Source organism: Nematolebias whitei, chromosome 11 (assembly GCF_014905685.2).
Source record: "Nematolebias whitei isolate Nwh7 chromosome 11, NemWhi1, whole genome shotgun sequence".
Classification (NCBI taxonomy): Eukaryota; Metazoa; Chordata; class Actinopteri; order Cyprinodontiformes; family Rivulidae; genus Nematolebias; species Nematolebias whitei.
In genome coordinates, this window is record NC_056508.1 from 362,008 (window position 1) to 386,965 (window position 24,958).

The 24,958-nt window shown below is 44.1% G+C and overlaps 1 protein-coding gene across 1 annotated transcript in view; it reads left to right on the forward strand.

Annotated features, from left to right (window-relative positions):
- Positions 1 to 17,383: 17,383 nt before the first annotated feature.
- Positions 17,384 to 24,958, forward strand: part of LOC119417417 (laminin subunit alpha-5) — a gene marked incomplete at its 3' end in the record, with an annotated part of 231,477 nt that continues 223,902 nt past the window's right edge. Inside the window, 1 exon segment of the mRNA XM_037684619.1 lies at positions 17,384 to 17,792. Coding sequence (XP_037540547.1) covers positions 17,538 to 17,792 — 255 coding nt within the window.

A 24,958-nucleotide genomic window follows, 5' to 3' on the forward strand; every position in this document is an offset into this window, starting at 1 on the left:
AGGTAATTAAAATATGTCTCTCTAATGTATTTACTGGTTTTCACCCCTATTTCATTTTCGTTCCATTCTCTTTTCATTTCAAGAATTTCCGTGTCTACTTTACTTTCTGGAATTAGCCATGGAGAAAGCACTATTTGGACTAATCTGTGCAAAATCTTTATTTTCTATTCCATATATTCCAGCTAATTTGTTTATTTTCCAACCAAAACCATTTCTATGATATTTGTTATATTCCCAACAGTTCTGTGTTGTCATTGCTGCAGGATTTGCTTCTTTACTTCCTTTGAGTTTCACCCAGTAAGTTAATGAAAGTTTTTTTCTTCTCATTTCTAATGGTGTGTCACCAGTTTCTATAAGAAGTGCATTAATGGAGGTCGTCTTTATTGCTCCTTTGCACACTCATAATGCTCTGGAGGGCAGTCTGTCTAGTTTTTGTAGTGTTGAATTTGCTGCTGCTTCATACACTATGCATCCATAGTCCAAAGTCGATCTCATTAGAGCTCTGTAAATACTTTGTAAAAAGGACAGATTAAAATTCATGTTTAGTGATATTTTTATGAAATGTGGCTGTCGGACCTTTTCATTCGAGTCCAGAGCGTAGGTGCTGTGTCTCCACTTTGTCAAGACGATGGGATCCACGTTTTTCCTGTCCAGACTGCGACTCTTCAGCACTTCTCCAGACGGCTGAGGTGGGGAGAGCTTATACTGAATAATATGTATCGATATGGTTCTGTACCGTATTTGAATTTAAAATCAATCCATTATTCTCATTTCTTTTTTCCAATAATGTAAAATCTACCATGGCATCTGGAAGTATCCAAGGTGGTATTACTGGTAATGGAGTTGTTTGACTTATATTCTTCGTCCAATCTCTAATCTGCCCTTTATTTCCAAAGTTCTTGAAAAAGCCGTTGCTAGTCAACTTCACTCTCACCTATCCAACAATAACATTTATGAAGAGTTTCAATCTGGTTTTCGCCCCCACCATAGCACCGAAACAGCTCTAATAAAAATAACTAATGACCTTCTTCTTGCTGCTGACTCTGCTCTTCTGTCGATCCTCATTTTACTGGATCTAAGTTCTGCCTTCGACACAATCTGTCATTCTATCCTCCTTAACAGACTAACCTCCACTGGCATCTCAGGTACTCCGTTAGACTGGTTCAAATCATATCTCTCTGACTGCACTCAATTCATTCAGCTCAAATCCTTTCGTTCCCAGTCTTCCCCTGTCTCCACGGGTGTCCCCCAAGGCTCTGTCCTCGGACCCCTCCTCTTCATCATTTACCTCCTTCCTCTAGGTCACATCTTCCGTAAATTTGATGTCTATTTTCATTGTTATGCTGATGACACACAGCTCTACCTGTCAACAAAACCAAACTCCACCCACCCACCCTCCATCCTCACCGACTGTCTCAATGAGCTAAATCACTGGTTTTCTAACAACTTTCTACAACTAAACAGTAACAAAACAGAAATCATTCTTGTCGGTACCAAAAACTCTTTCTAAATCAGAAAATCTTCTCATCCCCCTTAACAACTCTCTGCTATCCCCCTCGCCTCAGGTCAAGAGTCTTGGTGTCATCCTCGACACCACTCTCTCCTTCACTTCACACATCAACAATGTCACTCAGTCTACCTATTTCCATCTCAGAAATATGAACCGTCTCCGCCCTTCTCTCACACCCCGCTCCACAGCCATCCTTGTTCACAGTCTTGTGACTTCTCGGATTGACTACTGCAACTCCCTTCTTTATGGCCTCCCCAACAAATCTCTCCAGAAGCTACAATTGGTCCAGAACTCAGCTGCCCGTGTCATAACTCAAACCTCCTCCTATAACCACATCACTCCAGTCCTGCAGCAGCTCCACTGGCTCCCGGTTAAATCACGCATCGTCTTCAAAATTCTTCTTCTCACTTTCAAAGCTATCCACAACCTTGCCCCTCTGTACCTATCTGACCTCCTACACATCTCCATCCCCTCTCACTCTCTCAGATCCTCCTCTTCACTACACCTCCATGTACCCTCTGCCCGCCTCTCCACCATGGGGAGCAGGACCTTCACCTGCTCTGCCCTCACCTCTGGAACTCTCTACCCCCTGACTTAAGAAACACCACCTCTCTTTCTCTATTCAAGACTGCTCTGAAAACACATCTCTTTAGACTCGCTTATCCTTAACTTTGCTGTATGTATTTTATATTCTTTATGTATTTTATATTCTGTATGTATTTTATATTCTGTATGTATTTTATATTCTGTATGTATTTTATATTCTTTATGTAATTTATTCCTGTTGATCTTTGTTCTTACTGTAAAGTGTCCTTGGGTGTCATTAAAGGCGCTTTTTAAATAAAATGATTATTATTATTATTATTATTATTATTATTATTATTATATTGATCTGATCTATTTTGAGTTCTGTTGTTTTCTTATTCACAGTCCACCCAAAACTTCTGATATATTTTACTTCTTTTTCCCAGCAAGGTTTAACTGTCTCTTGTGTTGGATGATCCTGTCCATGACCTCTCAGATTAGCCCAGTAATTTAGAGTTAGTTGTTCTCTTCTTATTTTGAGTGGTATTTCTCCCATTTCTACCAGTAGTGATGATGTTGGGGTAGATCTCATTGCACCTGTACACAGTCTCAATGCTTGATATTGAATACGGTCTAATTTTTGTAAAGTTGTATCTGCAGCTGAATTATAAACAATGCTTCCATAATCTAGTACTGATCAAATTAATCCTGTGTATATAGCCTTAAGTGCTTTCCTATCTGCCCCCCAGTCACTTCCAGTTAAACACCTCATGATATTTAACACCTTCTTGCTTTCATCTAAAACTTTCTGTACGTGTATATTCCATGTAATCCTCTCATCAAACCAGACCCCAAGAAATTTAAATTGCTTCACTTTTTCTAGTTCTTGGTTATATAACTTTAGTTTAATATCAGCTCCAATTTTTTTCCTTGTGAAGAACATTGTCTTAGTCTTTTCTACCGAAAATCTAAATCCCCGCTTGTTTGACCATTTTTCAACTTTAGAAATAGCTTCTTGCATTTTTCTAGTAATAAACTCTAAGGTCCTTCCCCTCTTCCATGTTGCTCCATCATCAGCAAAAAGAGAAAAACCCATCCCAGTATCTACAGTTTGAAACACATCATTTATCATTATTGTAAACAATAAAGGACTTATTATACACCCTTGTGGAGTTCCGTTTTCAACAATGTGTTTCTCAGAATAATGGTTTCCTATCCTTACTTGTATTTGTCTCCTGGTAAGAAAATCTTTTATCCATCTGTACATCTATCCTTTAATGCCTATATTTCTAATTTGAATTAATAAACCTTCTTTCCACATCATATCATACGCTTTTTCAATATCAAAACACTGCTACAATACTCTCTTTTTTAACTTGGGCCTTTCTGATTTCATATTCCAAACTTAAAACTGAATCCATGGTGTTTCTACCTCTCCTAAAACCACTTTGATATTGTGACATATATCCTTTTGATTGTATATAGTATATCAACCTGTCATTAATCATTTTCTCCATTATTTTGCATATATTAGACGTTAATGCAATCGGTCTGTAATGTTCTGGGTTTGTGTCATCTTTGCCTGGCTTGTGTACTGGTATTATCACTGCTTCTTTCCATCCCTGTGGTAATTTTCCATTCTCCCAAACTTTATTATAAAGATCCAATAAAATGTCTTTAGAGGATTCACTAAGATGTTTCACCATTAAATAACAAATCTGATCTTTCCCAGGTGTTGTTAGCTTAAATTTCTGTAGGGCTCCATTTAGTTCTGATTTTGTAAAAGGAACATTTAATAGATTATTTCCATCCTCTACATGCTCCAATATATCTCTATTCTCTATCATTGTCATTTCTCTTCCCCTTTTCCCTTCACCTGCTCCTGGTGATGAGCTGCTGAGGTCACGTGAGAGCTGTGCTATGTAAGTAACATGGCAGGATACTGCTAAACACAAATGATTCAACTCAGGTAAAACAAGCCAATATATTACAATCAAGCATAATAAATATTGTTATTAATAACCTCTGCATATTGTTTCAATAAACCAAAACTTGACAAGGAAACCTTGGACAGTCTGGAGAGTTACGTGGACGAGTGTTTTAACAACATCGTGATGGGCAAACCACAAAAAAACAGCATCCACGGCCACACCAACTCCTAAATGCACGTGTTCAGAGAGCTCAACCAGCACGTCCACCTCTCCAGAGAAAAGCTTCACTGATGTCCTGGGCTCTATAGACAAGAAGCTAACCAGCTTAGATGCCCGGCTGGCCCTGGTGGAGGTTCTCCACAAGGAGTTCCAAGCACTGAGGGAGTCTCTGGAGTTCAGCCAAGCTCAGGTGGCATCGCTCACTGCAGAGAACCAAACTCTGAGGGGTAACGTTAAAGAACTCGCAGAGAAGATGTTGCAGCTGTCCAGAGAAAACAGGAAAATGAAATAGTCCATCCTGGATATTCAAGCTCGGAGCATGCAAGACAATCTCGTCTTCTCAGGGATCCCAGAACGAGCAGAGGAGGACGCTGAAGTTACGATCCGTGAGTTTATCCAACATCAGCTGAAACTCCCAAGTGAGACGGTAAAAAACATCACTTTCCATCGCGTTCACTGGCTCGGAGGTAAGAAGCCTGATAACAAGCGACCTCGGCCAATTATCGCTGAATTTGAGCACTTAGTTACAAAGTAACTTAATGATAAGAACTAGTGGATATCTGACCCCTGAGCGCTTGGCTCTCAGTAACTGTGCCCCCCTGGGCAGTTTAGTTGAATAGTCCTGGTTTGACGCTGTAACACTGGAGGTAAATTAACTGGCATTTGTAAATAAAATGTAAAGCACAGCTCGGTAAGGTGTCTGCACTGGTGGAGGTGAACGTTGTCACAGCTATTTTAGTTATTTATTTATTTATTTTTTTGGTTTGTTTGTTTTTTCCTCTCTTTTCCTTTTTATTTTTATTTATTTATTTATTTTTACTATTTTCTCTTTTACGTTTATCTGTTACCACATCACTTCATCAGTCTTTTTCTCTTCTTTACCAACAAACATTTACACACAAGCACACCAAAACACACACACACACACACACACACACACACACACACACACACACACACACACACACACACACACACACACACACACACACACACACACACACCAGAGAACTTTATATCTTCTCTCACACGCAGCTTCTACTCAATGTTCTTGTATCTTTACACTTCAAACATCACTGTGTGTTTCTAAACATCTACACATCTACACAATCTCAAGCAATAACTGTGATTTTATTTGGATCTGTTTGTCTCTATGGTGACATGCGCTGGTCAACTTTAGCTACTCATGCACAACTATGGGCACATTAAAGTTTGTGACTTGGAATGTCAATGGAACCAGTACTCAACAAAAAAGATTAGGAATTTTAAACCAGCTTAAAAGATTACAGGCAGATGTTGTCTTTTTATAAGAGACTCATAAATCTACGACAGCTACAGATGATCTTAAATCACCTGACTTTCCTGATGTGTTTTGTGCCTGCTATAACTCAAGGCAAAGGGGAGTGGCTATATTAATACACAAAAATGTTAATTTTTCAGTACTAGACACAGTTACAGATCCAGAGGGTAGATATTTAATAATAAAACTTTATATAAATAACTATAAGCTGTGTATTGTCAGTATATATGCCCCAAATGTAGATGACACCTCTTTTTTTCATGATTTTTTCTCAGCACTGTCTGATCACTTGGATTGCTCACTTATACTTGGAGGTGACCTCAACTTTGGTCTAAATGAAGAATTAGACAGATGTAGTAGAGCACGAACTCAGCGTAGTTGGCAGTCCATAAATATAGTTAAACAGTACATGAATGATTATGGACTTTGTGATGCATGGCGATCTCTTCACCTGAATCGTAGAGAGTATACTTTCTTCTCTTCTGTCCATCACTCTTACTGTCGTCTGGATTATTTTTTAGTCAGCAGCTCGTTGTTGACGGACATCTCAGACACTGAGATTCACCCTATAGCTGTCAGTGATCATGCTCCTGTCTGTTTAAATCTAGCAAACAGAAAAGAAATCCCTAAAAGTATAAACTGGAGATTTAATACATCACTGCTTGAAGATGTAGATTTTATCAAATATTTTACAGAAGAGTGGGCTTCTTATCTGGAGTACACTGACGTGCCTGGAACATCAGCATCTGTTCTCTGGGAGGCTGGGAAAGCAGTGATGAGAGGTAAAATAATTTCATTCTCATCACAAAAGAAGAAAAAAGAAAATAAACATATTCAGGAACTAGAAGAAACCATTAAATCGTTAGAAGCCTCTCAAGATGAAGAAATGCTGGATAAAATGCGTAAAGCAAAATTAGAATTAAATGAACTTATTAACAAAAAAACTCAATTCTTAATACAACGACTTAGAATCGAAAATTTTGAACAGAGCAATAAGTCAGGTAGCTTTCTAGCTAAACAGCTCAAAATAAATAAGGAAAAAACAACTATAGTTGGTGTTAAAGACTCGACTGGGAATACAGTTTACGACCCTGAAAGAATTAACAGCATTTTCAGAGATTTTTATAAAGCTTTATACTCACCCCAGATAAACCCATCAGATAATGAAATTAATGAATTCCTGGATAAAATAACACTTCCTAAACTATCAGATAGTCAAACAATGGAGCTGGATTCACCACTGACACCAGTAGAACTCCAGGAAGCCCTCAAAAGCATGTCCAATAAAAAGGCTCCAGGTCCAGATGGATTCCCAGCAGAGTTCTATAAAGAATTCTGGAATATCCTGGCACCACTATTTCACAAAATGCTACAAGAAACTGAGAAAAATAACAGACTTCCAGAAAATATAAACTCAGCCAACATTAGTCTCCTGTTAAAACCAGGCAAAGATCCTGTATTACCTACCAGTTATCGTCCAATATCTCTTATCAATGTTGATCTTAAAATAATTTGTAAAGCCCTCTCAAAAAGATTAGAAAAGGTAACTCCTCTAATAATACATCCAGACCAAACTGGTTTTATAAAAGGGAGACATTCAGCCACAAATTCACGCAGATTATTTAATTTAATAGATTATTCTTACAGTAAAAATATTGAAACTGCAATATTCTCTCTAGATGCAGAAAAAGCTTTTGATAGAGTTAACTGGAAATTTTTATTTGCAGCCTTACATAAATTTGGTTTTGGAAATTATTTCATAAATTGGTTACAAATATTATACAGTTCTCCTTCAGCATGCATTAGGACAAACAATCAAATATCTGCTAGTTTTGCTCTGCAAAGGGGAACCAGGCAGGGATGTCCACTCTCCCCCTCACTGTTTGCTATTTTCATCGAACCGCTAGCCGCAGCAATCAGGCAAACTACAGATATTAAAGGCATAAAATGCAAGAACAGAGAGCACAAAATCAGTCTATATGCTGATGATGTGCTGCTCTTCCTCCGGCATTCACAAACCTCCATCTCTCAGGTTATTGGACTGATAAACTCCTTCTCAAAAGTTTCAGATTACTCTATAAACTGGATAAAATCCACAGTTCTACCAATTAATTGCTCTTTCAACAATTCACTTACTACACAACTGCAGTCAGGGAATATTACGTACTTGGGTATCAACGTCTCTCCTAGATGGGCAGATTTAACAAAACTAAACCACATCCCACTTTTAAAGAAAATTGAGGATGATCTGGCTAGATAGAAATCTCTACCCATATCTCTCATGGGAAGAATTGCTTCAATAAAAATGATGGTTTTGCCTAAAATAAACTATCTATTCTCAATGATCCCAAATAAACCATCATCTGACTGGTTTAGATCCCTGGACTCCTCCATCTCTAAATTTCTCTGGAAAGATACAGTGGCGGTTCTAGACCAGTTGTACTGGTGGGGCCTAGCTGGGGCCAGAGGTTTTGTCAGAGGGGCACGTTCATCTCAGAGAAAAAGACAGATTCGAAATCTTACTTGACTCTTTTGTTTTTTTAAAGCAGTGATTAACCATTGCAACCAAAGAAAATGGTTAAAAAAAATCAAATGAGAAAAATATAAAACATTTTCCAGACAGTATTTGTATTGACTGAAGAAAATATATTAATAAGCAAATAAAATGATAATGAAAATAACTGTTAAGTGAAGTCTTGGTTCAGTTTCTCAGTCCAAAATTATATAACAACATTGGCTGCCCTACTATCACAGCAACTGTCTTCTGCGATTTTGATGATTTCTGGCAAACCGATCAACAAATGAGTCAAGATTCAATGCCTTTGCCCTCCTCGACTCAATGCTCAGTACACCCAGATTGCTTAGTCTCTCATCGTTCATGGTGGATCTGAGGTATGTTTTCACAAGCTTTAAGGTAGAAAAACTCCGTTCACAAGATGCAGTACTCACTGGGATCGCAACTGCTATTTTACAGAGTCTGTAGAGCTCTAAAAACACTTCTTTATATGGCTCGATGAACTGTACTAGCTCTACTGTACTAGTGGGTCTCTGCATCCCAGTCTGAATTTTTCTGTCTAAAATCCTTCTGAACTGATGTAGTTCATGCCCCAGGTCATCAATACTTGAATCATATAACTGAGCAAATGAAAACAGAGCAGTCTCTTTCAGGAATGCATCTTTTTGGGGATTTAGAGCATGGATGCTGTTCATCATATCACAGTTTCTCCTAGAAAATCGTCTTTCAAGCTCACTGAGCATTAGATCAATGACAGGGTAGAAAAAGTTTGTACGAAACCTGTCTTTATCTTGTTCTGACTCTCTCTGCCCAACAGTGGTCAGTATACAGTGCTCGCTGAGTTTAGAGCTTAGTGTTTTTTGGCGTTTTGCAGCTGGTGGTGTTGAATCACACTGCCCAAAAATATTCAACACTTCATCCCACACATGATCAAAAAATGACTCCTGCCTGAAATCTCTCAATGTCTGAACTAAAGCTTCAACTAAATCCACAGCTTTTGAAATGTCAAGTGTTGAAGACTGTAGCATATCAGACAGAAGTTTTGTTTCTCCAAACACTTTACGGAGTGTAACAAGATGCACTATAAATTCAAGATTTATCTGTGCCAGCAGACCTCTTGCCTGAACAGATCTTTCACCATTATGTTCTCGGGCAATTTCTTGCAGTAGTCGCTTAAGGGCAGGCAGTCTATCCATGATGTTACGCAGAGCTATAAATCGACATGCCCAACGAGTGTCACTTAAACGCTGGAGCTCTCTTGGTGCACCTTCGTACATCTCTCTTTGTAGAGCTAGCCATTTAGGATGGACAGCTGATCCAGATGTGAACACATACAGTTTTTCTAGTAAGTAGAAAAACTCCTCTACCTCTGGGACAGCTTTGACTGTATCTACTAAAACTAGATTTAGACAGTGGGCAGTGCAATGGATGTAAAAAGCGTATTTTGCATCCTCTTTGATCCTCACATGTACCCCAGAATGCTTACCGCTCATAACAGAGGCACCATCATAAGCTTGGCCTACAAGATTTGTTTTGTACTCCAGACAATGTTTTTCCAGTATGTGGATTATTCTCTCACTAAGCCCTGCTGCATCAAGCTTCTCTGCAGACTCAAAATGTAGAAAACTTTCCTGGATAGCTCCATTGTAGTAGTACCTTAGTACAAGAGAGATCTGTTCCTTTTTCTTTACATCTTTTGTTTCGTCTGCTATGATGCTGAAAACCTCGCTGTTTTTCACTTCTTCTGTAATTTCAGTTCGAACCATGTCTGCTAAACAATCCAGAACCTCATTCTAAATGATTTTGCTTGAATACTTTGCATTATGAATGGAAGTCAACCGTTTTTTAATAGCTTTGTCGTGGTTAGCAATTGTTTCCAAAATTGCCTTGAAGTTCCCTTTATTGTCTGAGTCTGCAGACTCATTATGCCCTCTTTGAGCTAAATTTTGAGTGGCAGTAAGTAAAAGCACTTCCCCTATTGTTTTTATATATTCACGATTTTCTTTAACCTGTCTGTTGTGCTCCTTGTTTAAGACATTGACCAGTGTTGCATTAGCTGCTGCAGCTTTCTGATAGTCCCTCCATGTAACCATGGCTTGTTTATGGCGCTCAGACCTCGCATGCAATGCAAACCCCGCCTCTTTGTAAGATGCATTCTTCCAGTTTTTAAAACCAACTGGGGAATCAAACACAGTGTCTGGGCTGTTAGGAGGGCTAAAATGTCTGCAAGCGTAACAATACGCAGAGTCCAAGTGTTGTGAATATTCAAGCCAGGGGTGAATGTGATACCAAGCTGCTTTGAAGCTCCTCCTTCTGTCCCCCATCAAGGTTCTTGGAAACAACTTTAGGTCTGGCTGCATCGCTGGATCTTCTTTACATTTGCTGATGTCTGTGGAGAAAGCCAAACAGAATAAATGTAAATTAACATATAATCTGCATGGACACTGCATATAAACTGCAAAGCGCGCACACACACATGCACACACACACATACATCACAAACCTGATGGTCCAGTGCTTGTGGATACACAAATATTCTCTGTCTGTGTCTCACATGCTGCTTGTATCTCAGTCTCAGCTGTCTCAATTTCAGGATCTTCATCTGTCTCTCTTTCTGTCCCTGTGCCCTCTCGTTGAAAACCAGTGTCTTCCAAGTCCTCTGGCTCTGTGGGGCTCTCAACTTGCTTTTCTTCAGCTCTCTCAACACCTCCATCATCTGTCTCTGTCTCAATGTCTGCCTCACTGTTATTTGTCTTTCTTGTGCAGAAATAAGATGTAATGTCCTTCTTTCTCTTCATTTTGAACTATAGGCAAACATGCATGGAGAGGAAAATACAACACTTCAGCAACTATGAATATTTTTTAACATAAGTTAGCTTGGTTGTGTGTTGTGGTACGTTAACTAGCGTTAGCTAGAAGCATGCAACATAAACGCCTGGTCTGATAGGCTGCTATTATAATTCATAGCCAACATCATTTCTTGACAAGAATTGTTACCTTGTATTGTTCGTAGTGGTAATCGTGGATGACGGTCGGTAACTTACTTCCCGCTCTTCTTTTTAAACGGATATCTGCCGTTCGCAGTGGTGCAATGCACTAAAAGGTCCGACTAGAATGTTGTGCCATGAGAATTGGTTCCGCTTCTTGCTCGGAGGGCGGGCCACAGGTAGGGCCAGGCTCCGTGTTACAGGGGCACTGGCCCTTGTTGGCCCCACCCCAGAACCGCCACAGGAAAGATAAACCCCCCACGTATTAAACTAAAAACACTACAGAAGACCAAAGATAAAGGAGGACTAGAGCTACCCAACTTCTATTATTATTTTCTAGCCAACAGGCTAGAATACATCTCAAGATGGATAAAACACACACCCCTTGATGAGCCCTGGCTAGACGTAGAACAGACACTTTGCAATAATATAATGATCTCGGACCTTCCATTCATTAGCTCAAACATAAAACGACAGGAATGCTTTAAAAGCATCAATATCAGCTCCTCTCTGACAGCTTGGTGGGAGTTTCTTAAAATGACAGAGTCTTCACTAATCCCATGTAAACGTACACCCATCTGGAACAACCCTGACATCCTACAACAGAATAAGATGATAAACTTCCCAGGTTGGAGGTGTAAAGGAATTGAATATTTGGAACATATATATGAAGAAGTGGACTACATCCCATTTAACAGATTAATAACACAATATGGGATTGATAAGAATAAATTTTTAGAATATCAACAAATTAAATCTATAACAAAAAATAAAGCAGCACGGTGGCGCAACTGGTAGAGCTGCTGCCTCTCAGCGAGCAGGTCCCTGGTTCAAACCCCGGTCCAGGGGCCTTTCTGGGTGGAGTTTGCATGTTCTCTCCGTGCATGCGTGGGTTTTCTCCGGGTACTCCGGTTTCCTCCCACAGTCCAAAAACATGCATGTTAGGCTGATTGGTAACTCTAAATTGTCCCTAGGTATGAGTGAGAGAGTGAATGGTTGTTTGTCTCGTTTGTCTCTATGTGGCCCTGTGATGGACTTGCGACCCGTCCAGGGTGTACCCCGCCCCTCGCACAGTGATTGCTGGACATGGGCACCAGCGACCCCCGTGACCCGAAATGGAATAAGCGGGAAAAGAAAATGGATGGATGGATGGACAAAAAATAAATTTAACCTTAATAACACTAGAATTGAAATACCAACAAGTATATTAGAATTCCTACATCTTAACCCTCCCAAATTACTATCTAAGGTTTACCGGACACTCATTAAAATAGATGAATCTATATCTCTTCCCATTGTAAAATGGGAGACAGACTTGTCAGTCAACTTTGACCAAAACTTCTGGTCTCAGATCTGTCTGAGAACTTTTAAGATGATTAAAAACCCCAATTTACAATTACTACAATGCAAAATCCTTCATAGAGTACACTATACAGGTCAACGGATGTTCAAGATGAGTTTTGCATCATCTAATGTTTGCTCACAGTGTACAGACAATATTCCTGACAATCACATCCAAGCATTTTGGTTCTGTCCACCTGTTCAGAGGTTTTGGTGCCGGATATGTGAAGACTTATCAAAGTGTCTGAGATGTAATATTCCACTCTCTCCGTCAGTTTGCTTATTGGGCCACTTAGATGATGTCACCTTGGAGACAAAGTCAATTCACATGATTTTTACTGCTTTATGTATAGCAAAAAAAAAAAACTATACTCATAAATTGGAAAAATAAAAATACTCTTAGTATTAAACAGTATAAAGACCTTTTGTTAGATTACATCAATCTTGAGATAGCCTGTACCTCCACATCAGAACAATATCTCTGGGCTTCTTTGATTGGCTTCAACCCATGGTGGAGGTGGGTAAACCCCTTTGATTTCGTCCCGTGGGGCATTGTGGTTGATGTGGGTGGGAATGGGGGCTGGGGGCATGGGGGGGTTGTGGGCCCGGGGCAATGGCGCTCAACTGGGGAGATGGCTTTGGTGGTTCTGGACGTTGACCTCTGCTGGTCGCATGCAGGCCTCTGGGCGGTCTGTGCCGGCAGGCGCAGGTTGCTGACCTCGTGGCCTGGCTGCTCCTGGGTGGGTTTGGGGTGGTTGCGGGTTCGGGGTTCTGGGGGAGTGTTGCTCCCGGGCTGGGGTCCTGGCTTAATCCGGGGGTCTCGGGTCTTGGCGGGTATGTTGTCAGGGTCTTGGGCCGGTACATGCGCCAACACCCGGCCCTGGCCTGGGGGCCCTCGTGCGCTGGTGGGCTTTGGGGCCTCTGCCATGGGGGAGGGGGGGATGGGTGGACTAAGCCTGGGTGTCTTCCTGCCTGGCTGTGGCTGCAGTCTGGTGCTTGGCTGGGGTTCTGGGCTGTGGGGGGGGGCTTTTGCTCGGGTGGCTCTGCACTGCTGGCCCGGGGGTGTCTGGGCGTGTTAGGCATGTGCCCTCCCTTGCATGGGGTGCTCTCATTGTGGGTGTTGCTGTGGTGGACTGGTCGGTCCTTTTGTGGGGGTGGGGGTGCGCTCCCAGTCATTGTGGTGCACTGGCTGCGGCTGTTCAGGCACTCCTGGCTGATTATCGCTGCTGGAGTTTGGTGGCTTCTTTGGTTGGGGGGCTGGGTGTTGAGCTGGGGGTGCATGGGTGGCATGCCGGGGCTTCTCCGGGCCTGTGGTGTGGGGCTTTAGGGATGTATTGGTGCGCTGGGCCGGCCTTACTCGGCTGCTGCTCCCTCCTGCTCTGGCCCTCGGCCTGGGGCTGGCTTGAGGTCACTGTTGGGCAGGTGGGGCGCATGGACGGCCCAACAGAGACTCTGTTGGGCTGTCTCTGTGTGCCTGTTTGTCTCAGGTTGGGTTTTGGGTGGCCCCCCTCTCTTGGACCAGTTTTGGCCCCCCATTTGGTGGGTCATGCTCCCCTCCGGTGGTGGGCCCCCCTGCCGCCGGTGCATTGGCGGCTCTCAGCAGCTGGGGCTGGGTGGTGGGGTGTGTGCGGGCCGGCCCTGGTGGCTGCCTGTGGGGGCCTGGGTGCCCTGGCTCTGTCGAACGGGGTGGTATGACCTCGGGGCTTGGTGTCCATGGCCGGATCCACTCTGGAGGGGCGGGTTGCCAGCGGGGCCTGTTGACTCGTTGCTACGGCCTCCTGGGGGTTTCTGCATTGTGGTTGCTGGGGATCGCCCAGGGCTTTCCTTTGCTTCTCTCTCTGGGGGGTGCGGGTGTCCCTGTTGGAAGACTACTGGAGTTCCGGGCTTGTGGGCCGCTGTGTGTCTGTGGTTCCGGTCTTCCCTGTGTTACCTTCGTGTCCTGTGGGGACGGGTTTATGGGTCCCCACATCCACTATTGAACATTTTTATGGAGATACCTTATAGTGATAAGCATGCTCACACAGGTGTTTAGATTCAGGTGTTTATCAGATACACACTCAGTTGGGTTGTGGTGGCCATCAAATATATATTGTATTACCATGTACTGTATAAAATACTTTCTAATGATGTTATAACTATCATTATATAAGTTGAATGTTGTTGTGGTTTCTTGGTTTTGTCGTTTTTTTTCTCTTTCCGCAGGTCTAGAGTCAGACTTCAATTATGTTGATTTGTGTTATAATGATAATAATAATAATAATAATAATAATAATAATAACTTTTATTTATAATGCACTTTACATTCACAGTGAATCTCAAAGTGCTACAAAGAGTGAACATCAGATAGCAGCAGGATAAAAGCAACCATAAAAGCAACCGAGAGCAAAACAACAGCATAGCAATGGAATGAGACCCCGTAGTTGCTGATAATACACCCAAGTGGTACCATGTACAAAATGAAAAGAAGGGGTCCCAGGACTGATCCCTGGGGCACACCACAAGAAACAGGATGGCTCAATGACTTGGCACGCCCAATGGAGACAAACTCTGTTCTGTCCGTCAGGTATGATCAGAACATCTCCAGGGCAGTGCCAGTGAGCCCTGCAAAATGCTGTAAACGGTGGAGTAGGATGTAATGATCCACCGTGTCAAAGGCAGCTGAAAGATCGAGAAGAATAAGGAGAGAAGAGGAATCACGATCAGCATTGATCAACAGGTCATTTGTGACCCGGATCAGAGCTGTTTCAGTGCTATGAGCAGTACGGAAACCTGATAGAAATTTGTCCAGTATCCTATTGTCATGTAGATGTTCTTGTAGATGAACTGAGACTAATTTATCCATAACTTTAGTGATGAAGGGAAGGTTGGAAATGGGTCTGTAGTTTGCCAAGTCCCGAGGATCAAGGGTAGGTTTTTTGAGAAGTGGTTTAATTATGGCTGATTTCAGGGCAGGGGGAATATGACCAGATTGAAGGGATTGATTAACTATGGTGGTGATAAGAGGACTGAGAAAGGCAATATTAGCCTTGACTAGGGCTGGTGGGAAGGGATCAAGAGCACATGTGGAGAATTTCATAGCCATGACAGTGGCTTCAACTTCCTTCACACAGACCTCTGGGAAAGTGTTCTCTTTATCTCTCTCTCTCTCTCCTCTATTCCTATCTCCTTCTTTACATTTTAACTCTTCTCTCACTTTTCTGCTTTGTTATCTTCTTTGCTTTCCGTCCCCATGTCCATTACATTTGAAACAAACCCAAAGCATATTCTAATAAAATTTAATTTATATATCAAGCAGAGCATTAAGGCCAGCCATAATGCTCTGCTTCACATCCTCCAAAAGTCACTCTATGCTGTCCCCCACAATTACAACATTTATCTTGAACATTGTCACCACACTCCTCATATCTATGATCACCCCCACATCTTGGACACCTTTGCTGTCCCTGACACACAGCTGCAATGTGTCCATATCTCTGACACTTATAACACCTGAGCGGGGGAGGGACATGAGGCCTAACTGGAAAGCTCATGAACCCGATCTTAACCTTCTCTGGAAGTACATGGTTTTGAAATTCAATCATTATCGACAGGCTTTCAGTTCTTTCTCCATTTATTGTTCTCAATATTCTTTAATCAATAATCTGATCTGATTCACCTCTGCACCCTGAATGCTCTTTTTAAGCTTTTCTAGATCTTCATTTACTGGTATTCCAGTTATCACGCCCCTCGTTACTTTCTTCTCTCCTAAAATCCTTTTCTCTCACATTTTTTCTACAAATACTTTCACTATTCAGTGCTTTATTTTTCTGTTCTTCAGTTTTACAAATGACCAGTTTACTCCCATCTCTAAGTGTTTTTGCAAAAGAAATATCTCCAATCTTCTTTTTGAGTTCTTTTGATAATGCAATTGGACCCAGCTGTATGTTGTTGTCTTCTTCTTCTTTAAATTTCAGAATAACTTTAATTTCCTCTTTAACAATCTTTTTGCGTACCACAGGAGTCCCTTCATCTGAACTATTCTCTTCCAAAGTCCTTTTACTAACCTGTGTCCCTACCAAACAATCATTTAAATCCATTTCCTCATCATCTTCCTCAACTTGAGCTGCCATTCTGGTCCAGTCACAAACCAGTTCATGCCAAACCGCTTGTTTCTTTTCTTCCAACACTCTTTCTTCAATGAAAAATCAGCCACTTTCTTCAAAACGTTCTCACCCACTTCCAGCAAGCCGCACCCTCGGCAGTCCACGGCTCCCCCTTTTTCAGACTCTTAGCAGCATGTTTGATGAAGTTCACCCAGACAGGCTCCACTCATGGCTGGCTCGAGGCACGGCACAGCGACTGCACTTTGTCACGTGGCCGCGGCCCGCACTCCTCAGTGGAACACTGGAGCAGAAAGCAACTGAGACACCTGAACCAAACTGAAGCCATTGAATGACACCTGGGGAAACCTGTGCAGGTGCTTTGAGTTTAGTAGATGATCAGTGTCACACTCAGTTTAAACATTCATGCCCTGCAACATTTGGACTGATGTCTTCACAGTATTCTGATTTTTTTTAAATCCTGTTTTCTTGGGTTTCATGAGCTGGAAACTCAAATTATGTAAAAATAAACAAATAAATACTTGAAATTGTTTAAATTGTAGGCCATGATTCTATCATCTATCAAAGATTAACTTTTTGAATTGAATTATGGAAGTTAAACAACTTTTCCATCATAGTCTATTTTTTTGGAAAGGGTCTTATACATATATGTACATGTATAAATGATTGTTATTTTAATCCGGTATAATTGAACTGTATAAAACGCACAATGGAAGTGAGCTGACCCCGGCAGTTGGGACAGGACTGAGGGTCTGAGCTGGGATTAAGTCCAAGGACTCAGTCAGACTGAGCTCAGAACAAAAGGGACACGTGCTGTTTGTTTATTAACAATAAGAAAAGTCACAAACAACAACAAAGTTCTTTCCAGGTGCCCCGCCCCCACCCCACCCTGTGGGAGGCCGCTGGAGGGAGGAGGGGGAGGAGGGGGAGGACTTCACGTCCAGGACTCGGGGACACACGGCTCAGAACTCCGTCACCTCCGGGACCGAGCAGAACTCCGCTGTACCCCGTCAGTGCACACGCCTGTCCTCCCCAGGACCAGCAGGTCTTCTGTCTGCCCCCCCAGCTCCACCATTCCCTCCCGGACCGAGCGGACAGGTGGACAGAGGATGAGTTACGGAGCGGCGGTTCGGCTGCTGTGGCCGCTGTTGGTGAGCTGCTGCAGGCTCGGGTGGAGCCAGGAGCTGGCGGCCAGCGGCCTGCACGGCTACAGCCTCCACCCGCCCTACTTCAACCTGGCGGAGGGAACCAAGATCAGGGCCACGGCCACCTGCGGGGAGGACGAGTCCGGCCGGAGCCTGCGGGACCTGTACTGTAAACTGGTGGGAGGCCCGGTGTCCGGGGACCCGAGCCAGACCATCCAGGTGAGGGCAAGCTCCTTATCTTCTGTCCCTGGACTCAAGGACCAACTACACTAGTTTTATTAACGCTCGCATTTGTGCATCTGTTAGCAAAATATCTCATGAAGCGGGTCAGTTGTAAAGAAACTTCCAGAAAGTATCCATTAGACGGAGTCCATGTTGACGGCCAGCACCGCTACCGCACACGCACACGCACACGCACACACAGTCAGTGAAAGTGAGGGCAGCTTGGATGTGGTGGTAGCTGAGAGTGGTTCCAGGATGTGTTCAGAGCTGCAGCTCCACATGAAGCAGGGTAGCTGCTTCCTGTTGGGACACCTGCAGCCCAGCTGCTGTCTGTCTGCCCATTAATGGGACATCCCACAACCAGTTTCCATCAGAACCAGTGAAACAGATCAACGTGAAAGTAAAGGATTCATCTTCACTTCATGGGTCAGAGTGAAAGAACTGCCAGCAGTCGGTGCAGAGGAGCAGTTTAGAGCAAAGATGGCCTCACACACACACACACATGTGGCATTTACAACAACAGCTATTCAGAAAGTATCTTGCAGTGTATCACTGTATTCTAACATGTGAACTATGCAGTTAATTCACTTTCTTTTTTACCCTTTATTTTTGACACTACCTGTATAAATAAAGGGTAAATGGAAAAAAAAGTGTTCTAAGTAATTGTTTTCTATGAAGTGGAAGAGGTTTACCGTGACACGAACACTTGGATCATCTGTGGGAGTTGCAGCAACAAAGTGATGTCAGTGTTTCTGTACAAACATCATTTAGAGAGAAGGCAACACAGCATGACTTCTAAACGCTCATTCATACTCTGACACGTTAAGAAATCTCATCTATGTTCATGTGTGACCAAAGTGTCATGGCTTTGCTCTCACAAGCTCTCCAAGATGTCCTTCTGCGCACAAGCTTCTGGCAGAACTTTTCCTTGCAAGGTTTGCTCCAGCATGTGTGACTGATCAGAACTTTGTAATGGTGTTTGTGTGGAAAAGACTGAAGTACACAGCTCTGCTGAGGAGCACCTGATCCAAGCTATTTGAAAATATCTTTACAATTGTTCCAACAAAACTCATAAAGATAATCCAATAAATCAAATCAATAAGAGAGTCAAAGGACCCGCAAAAGGATCTAGCACAGTTTTTGGGCGACCGAGCCGAGACACAGGAGGTTCTGTGGCTGTGCAGAGGGAGTGCACCTCGGCCGGGCAGCATAGGGACACGTACATCGGAGACAGTCTCTTCAACACACATTTGCAAATTAGCGCTTCTCCTCTGTTAACAACACAAACACCAGATCTTCCTTCTCCAACTCCTCCATCATGAACAGAAGTAAACATTGTGCCAGCCTTGCTGTCTCTTGGTTCTGTGTGTGAAGTGTGCTACACACTCACCACTTTCCTTAAGTGGAACATCTCACAACTACAGGGATGTGATCAAAAAACTGTTCTGGAAACATGGATGGCTTGTCTTAAAACAATGTGAACATTTCCCATGGGTTGGTGCACACACTTTATTTACTTTGATTGACATTGTCATCAGTTTGACATGTTCTGCTTATTTACACAGAATGATGTGCTTCTTTAAAGACAAGCAGCAGCAGCAGTTAGCTGTAACACTTCTGGTACTGCTTGGGTTACTTTGAATGGGAGCATGTGATATTTCCATTGTATTTACAGCACAATTCATTTCAGTTCATTTATATACAGTTGCACCAATTCACAACAAAGTTGTCTCAGGGCACTTTACAGGAACATTCACATACCATATTTTCCTGTCGCACGTCCTATAAGTCGCATCAGTCCATATTTGTCTAATAAACTGGAAAAATCCATAAATATGTCACTTCGCTGTATACGTCGCATCTATTATGCGTCACCGCTGACGCGTTGCGTTTGTTACGTGTCACCGCTGACAACCCGGAAATGTGGACCGTTGTTGTGCCAAAAATGGAATGGCATGAACGGGAGCGTGCACGGGAGGACTTTAACAAGAATTTAACAAGATTAACACTTAAAAACAATTATTTGTGTGCTAGAAATTATATTAAATGTGTGTTTCAGTCTAACGTTTGCTAAATAATGCACTTTGATGGTCAGATCAGCTGTATTTCAAAACCCGATACATGGAGGTAAACGCGTGCACGTGACTAGTAACTGTACAAAAATGAACAAGATAAACACATAAACAATTGTTTGTTTGCTCATAATTATAGCAAAGGTGTATCTCAGTGTAACGTTTGCTTAATAAATGCACGTTAATGGTCAAATTAGCTGCATTTCGCCGGGGCGGTGCAGCTGTTTAATTTGCCTCAAGCCGTGCGCAGAAAGAAAGTGGTTATAATGTGGCAGGCCGCTTGTGTCATTAATAGCTGGTGAAGATTCTCAGTCATCCAGGACATGGTAAATTCAAAAAAGTTCAAGAAAAAAAACATCCATCCATTATCTTTTACCCGCTTCTTCCATTTTCGGTCATTGGGGTCGCTGGTGCCCATGTCCAGCAATCACTGTGCGAGGGGTGGTGTACACCCTGGACAGGTCTCCAGTCCATCACAGGGACACATCGAGACAAACGAGACAAACAACCATTCACTCTCTCTCTCACACCTAGGGACAATTTAGAGTTACCACTCAGCCTAACATGCATGTTTTTGGTATGTGGGAGGAAACTGGAGTACCCGTAGAAAACCCACGCATGCACGGAGAGAACATGCAAACTCCACCCAGAAAGCCCCCTGGACTGGGATTTGAACCAGGGACCTGTACGATGAGAGGCAGCAGCTCTACCAGTTGTGCCACCGTGCTGCCCAAGAAAAAAACAATAAAGTATAAAATAAAGTCCAGTTATTTTTGTCTTGAACTTTTTTGAATTTGTCATTATAGCTATGTTTACCTATTACATGATATAAAAACATGCCATACAGCTATTACTACTCTGCTGCCATCAAGTGGCTGAAATTGGTACTGCTCAAATTTTTTTTCAGTCAGAATGAATGAAATCGGGCATCCATCCATCCATCCATCCATCCATTTTCTTCCGCTTATCCGGGGTCGGGTCGCGGAAGTAGCTGCTTAAGTAGGGAGGCCCAGACTCTCCCCAGCCACTTGGGCCAGCTCTTCCAGGGGAATCCCGAGGCGTTCCCAGGCCAGCCGCGAAACACAGTCCCTCCAGCGTGTCCTGGGTCTTCCTCTGGGCCTCCTTCCGGTGGGACGTGTCTGGAACACCTCACCAGGGAGGCGTCCAGGAGGCATCCTAGACAGATGCCCAAGCCACCTCAATTGGCTCCTCTCAACGTGGAGAAGCAGCGGCTCTACTCTTGAGTCCCTCCCGGATGATCGAGCTTCTCACCCTATCTCTAAGGGAGAGCCCAGACACCATGTTGAGAAAACTCATTTCGGCCGCTTGTATTCGAGATCTCGTTCTTTCGGTCACAACCCAAAGCTCGTGACCATAGATGAGGGTAGGAATGTAGATCGATCGGTAAATTGAGAGCTTTGCCTTTTGACTCGGCTCTCTCTTCACCACGACAGACCTGTACAGTGCCTGCTTCACTGCAGACGCTGCACCTATCCGCCTATCGATCTCACGCTCCATTTTTCCCTCATTCGTGAACAAGACCCCAAGATACTTGAACCCCTCCACTTGGAGTAGGACCTCCTCCCTGACCCAGAGAGGGCACTCTACCCTTTTCCGGCTCAAGACCATGGCCTCGGATTTGGAGGAACTGATCCTCATCCCGGCCGCGTCGCATTCAGCTGTGAACTGCTCCGCAAAAGCTGTAGATCACGATCTGATGAAGCCAATAAGACCACATCATCTGCAAAAAACAGAGATGCAATCCTAAGGCCACCAAAACGGATCCCCTCAACACCTTGGCTGCGCCTAGAAATTCTGTCCATAAAAGTTATGAACAGAATCGGTGACAAAGGGCAACCTCGGCGGAGTCCAACTCCCTCCTGGAACAAGCCCGATTTACTGCTGGCGATGCGGACCAGGCTCTGACACCGGTCATACAGGGACCTAACAGTCCATATGAAAGGGCCCGGTACCCCATACTCCCAGAGTATCCCCCACAGGGTTCCCCGAGGGACGCGGTCGAACGCCTTCTCTAAGTCCACAAAGCACATGTAGACTGGTTGGGCAAACTCCCACGCACCCTCCAGGACCCTACTGAGAGTGTAGAGCTGGTCCAGTGTTCCACGGCCAGGACGAAAACCGCACTGCTCCTCCTGAATCAGAGGTTCGACTATCCAACAGACCCTCCTCTCCAGAACCCCCGAATAGACCTTACCAGGGAGGCTTAAAAGCGTGATTCCCCTGTAGTTGGAACACACTCTACGGTCCCCCTTTTTGAATAGGGGGACCACCACCCCGGTCTGCCAATCCAGGGGAACTTCCCTCGATGTCCACGCAATATTGCAGAGTCGCGTAAGCCAACACAACCCTACAACATCCAGAGCCTTAAGGAACTCCGGGCGAATCTCATCCACCCCTGCATCCCTGGCACGAGGAGCTTTTTAACCACCTCGGTGACCTCAGCACCAGAGATTGGATGGCCCGACCCAGAGTCCCCAGGCTCCGCTTCCTCAGTGGAAGACGTGCCGGTGGGATTGAGGAGGTCTTCAAAGTATTCCGCCCACCGACCCAGAACATCCCAAGTTGAGGTCAGCAGCACACCACCTCAACTATAAACAGTGTTGGTGGCGTACCGCTTTCCACCCCGAGACTCCGGATGGTGGACCAGAATCGCCTGGAAGCCGTGCGGAAGTCATTCTCCATGGCCTCTCCGAACTCCTCCCATGCCCGAGTTCCGGGGTCCCACAGGCCAAAAAGGCCCGATAGGACTCCTTCTTCAGCCTGACAGCATCCCTCACCGACGGTGTCCACCATCGGGTTCGAGGGTTGCCGCCACGACGGGCACCGACAACCTTGCGGCCGCAGCTCCGGTAAGCCGCCTCGACAATAGAGGCACGAAACATCGTCTCCTCAGACTCAATGTCCCCCATCTCCCTCGGAACATGTTCCAAAATCTCCCAGAGGTGTGAGTTAAAACTCTGTCTCACAGGAGACTCTGCCAGACGTTCCAAGCAAACCGTCATAATACGTTTAGGGCTGCTAGGTCTGACCGGCATCCTCCCCCACCATCTGAGCCAACTCACCACCAGGTAGTGATCAGTGGACAGCTCCGCCCCTCTCTTCACCCGGGTGTCCAAGACATGTGGCCGCAGATCAGATGAGACCATGACAAAGTCGATCATCAAACTGCAGCCTAGGGTGTCCTGGTGCCAAGAGCACATATGGACACCTTATGCTTGAACAAGGTGTTCGTTATTGACAATCCATGACGAGCACAGAAGTCCAACAACTGAACACCACTCGGGTTCAGATCAGGGGGGCCGTTCCTCCCAATCACACCCCTCCAGGTCTCACTGTCATTGCCCACATGAGCATTGAAGTCCCCCAGTAGAACAAGGGAGTGTCCAGGAAGTGCACTTTCCAGTACCCCCTCTAAGGACTCCAAAAAGGGTGGATAATCTGAACTGCCGTTTGGTGCATAAGCACAAATGACAGTCAGAACCCGTCCCCCCACACGTAGGCGGAGGGAGGCCACCCTCTCATTCACCGGGGTGAACCCCAAAACACAGGCACCAAGTTGGGGGGCAATAAGTATGCCCACTCCTGCTCGGCGCCTCTCACCAGGGGTAACTCCAGAGTGGAAGAGTGTCCAGCCCCTCTCAAGGAAACTGGTTCCAGAGCCAGAGCCATGCATAGAGGTGAGTCAGACTATTTCTAGTTGGAACCTCTCAGCCTCACACACCAGCTCAGGCTCCTTCCCCACCAGTGAGGTGACATTCCACATCCCATTAGCCAGTTTCTGTAGCCGAGGATCAGACCGCCAGGGTCCCCGCCCTCAGCCACCACCCATCCCACATTGCACCCGACCCCTTTGGCCCCTCCCACAGGTGGTGAGCCCATGGGAAGGGGGACCCACATCTCCTCTTCGGGCTGTGCCCGGCCGAGCTCCATGGGTAAAAGCCCGGCCACCAGGCGCTCGCCCGCATGCCCCACCTCCAGGCCTGGCTCCAGAGTGGGGCCCCGGTGACCCATGTCCGGGCAAGGGAACATTAAGTCCATTTATTTTTCTCTTCATCGGGGTCTTTGGGCTGCACTTTGTCTGGTCCCTCACCTAAGACCTGTCTGCCATGGGTGACCCTACTAGGGGCGTAAAGCCACTGAGAGCATAGCTCCTAGGATCATTGGGACACTCAAACCCCTCCACCACGGTAAGGTGGCAGCCCAGGGAGGGGGAAAATTGGGCATATCTCAGCCAAAACATGGTTTGTAAATATGGGAAAAAAATCTATAAATATGTCACTTTGGCCTATAAGTCGCAGGGCATGTAAATTATGCAAAAAAAACTGTGATTTATATGCCAGAAAATATGGTACATAGAAAAGCCCATTAGTAAAATTCTTTATCTAAGGAAGCCAGCAGACACATTGAATCTTCACTTTGTCACAGTCTCTTGTCCTGAGCAAGCACAATTGCAACAGTGGAAAGGAAAAACTCCCTTTTAAAAAGAAGATAATTATATTATCTTTATTTAGATTATTTAGATGTGCTTAAATTTAGATTTATTAATATGTGAAACTGACAACAGTGTAAAGGTTTAAGAACGAGCAGTTGCATGAAGTGCTGTGAGATGTTCAAGATGGGAGTTTTAGGGTTCTTCTCATCTCAGATGGCAGCCTGAGCATTTCCCAGCATTTAGAGTAAAGCAGAACAGACAAGGTCAGCAGTGGACCTGGATCTCTGTTTTATGCACTGCTTCATTTGTAGGACTTGGCAGCTCTCAGCACAAGACACTTATATAAGGACATGACACATTTCACTGAACAGGCAGCACAGAAACCTTCTCTAAGATGAGGTTTTATAGAGGTGCTGAGTTTGGAAGGCTGTAAAAACCCATCAGAGGTTCTGACGCTCTGGTTTAGTTGTTAAAGTTATGGCAGTTTCACAGGTTAAGTAACAAAGCATCCCACTCACTCAGAGACAAGATCAAAACTAATTAGGGGTGCACCGATTTCAATTTTCAGGCCGATCACCGATTTTTTGAAAGTCTGAACTGCCGATTCCGATTTTGGCCGATACCGATTTTTTTTTTTT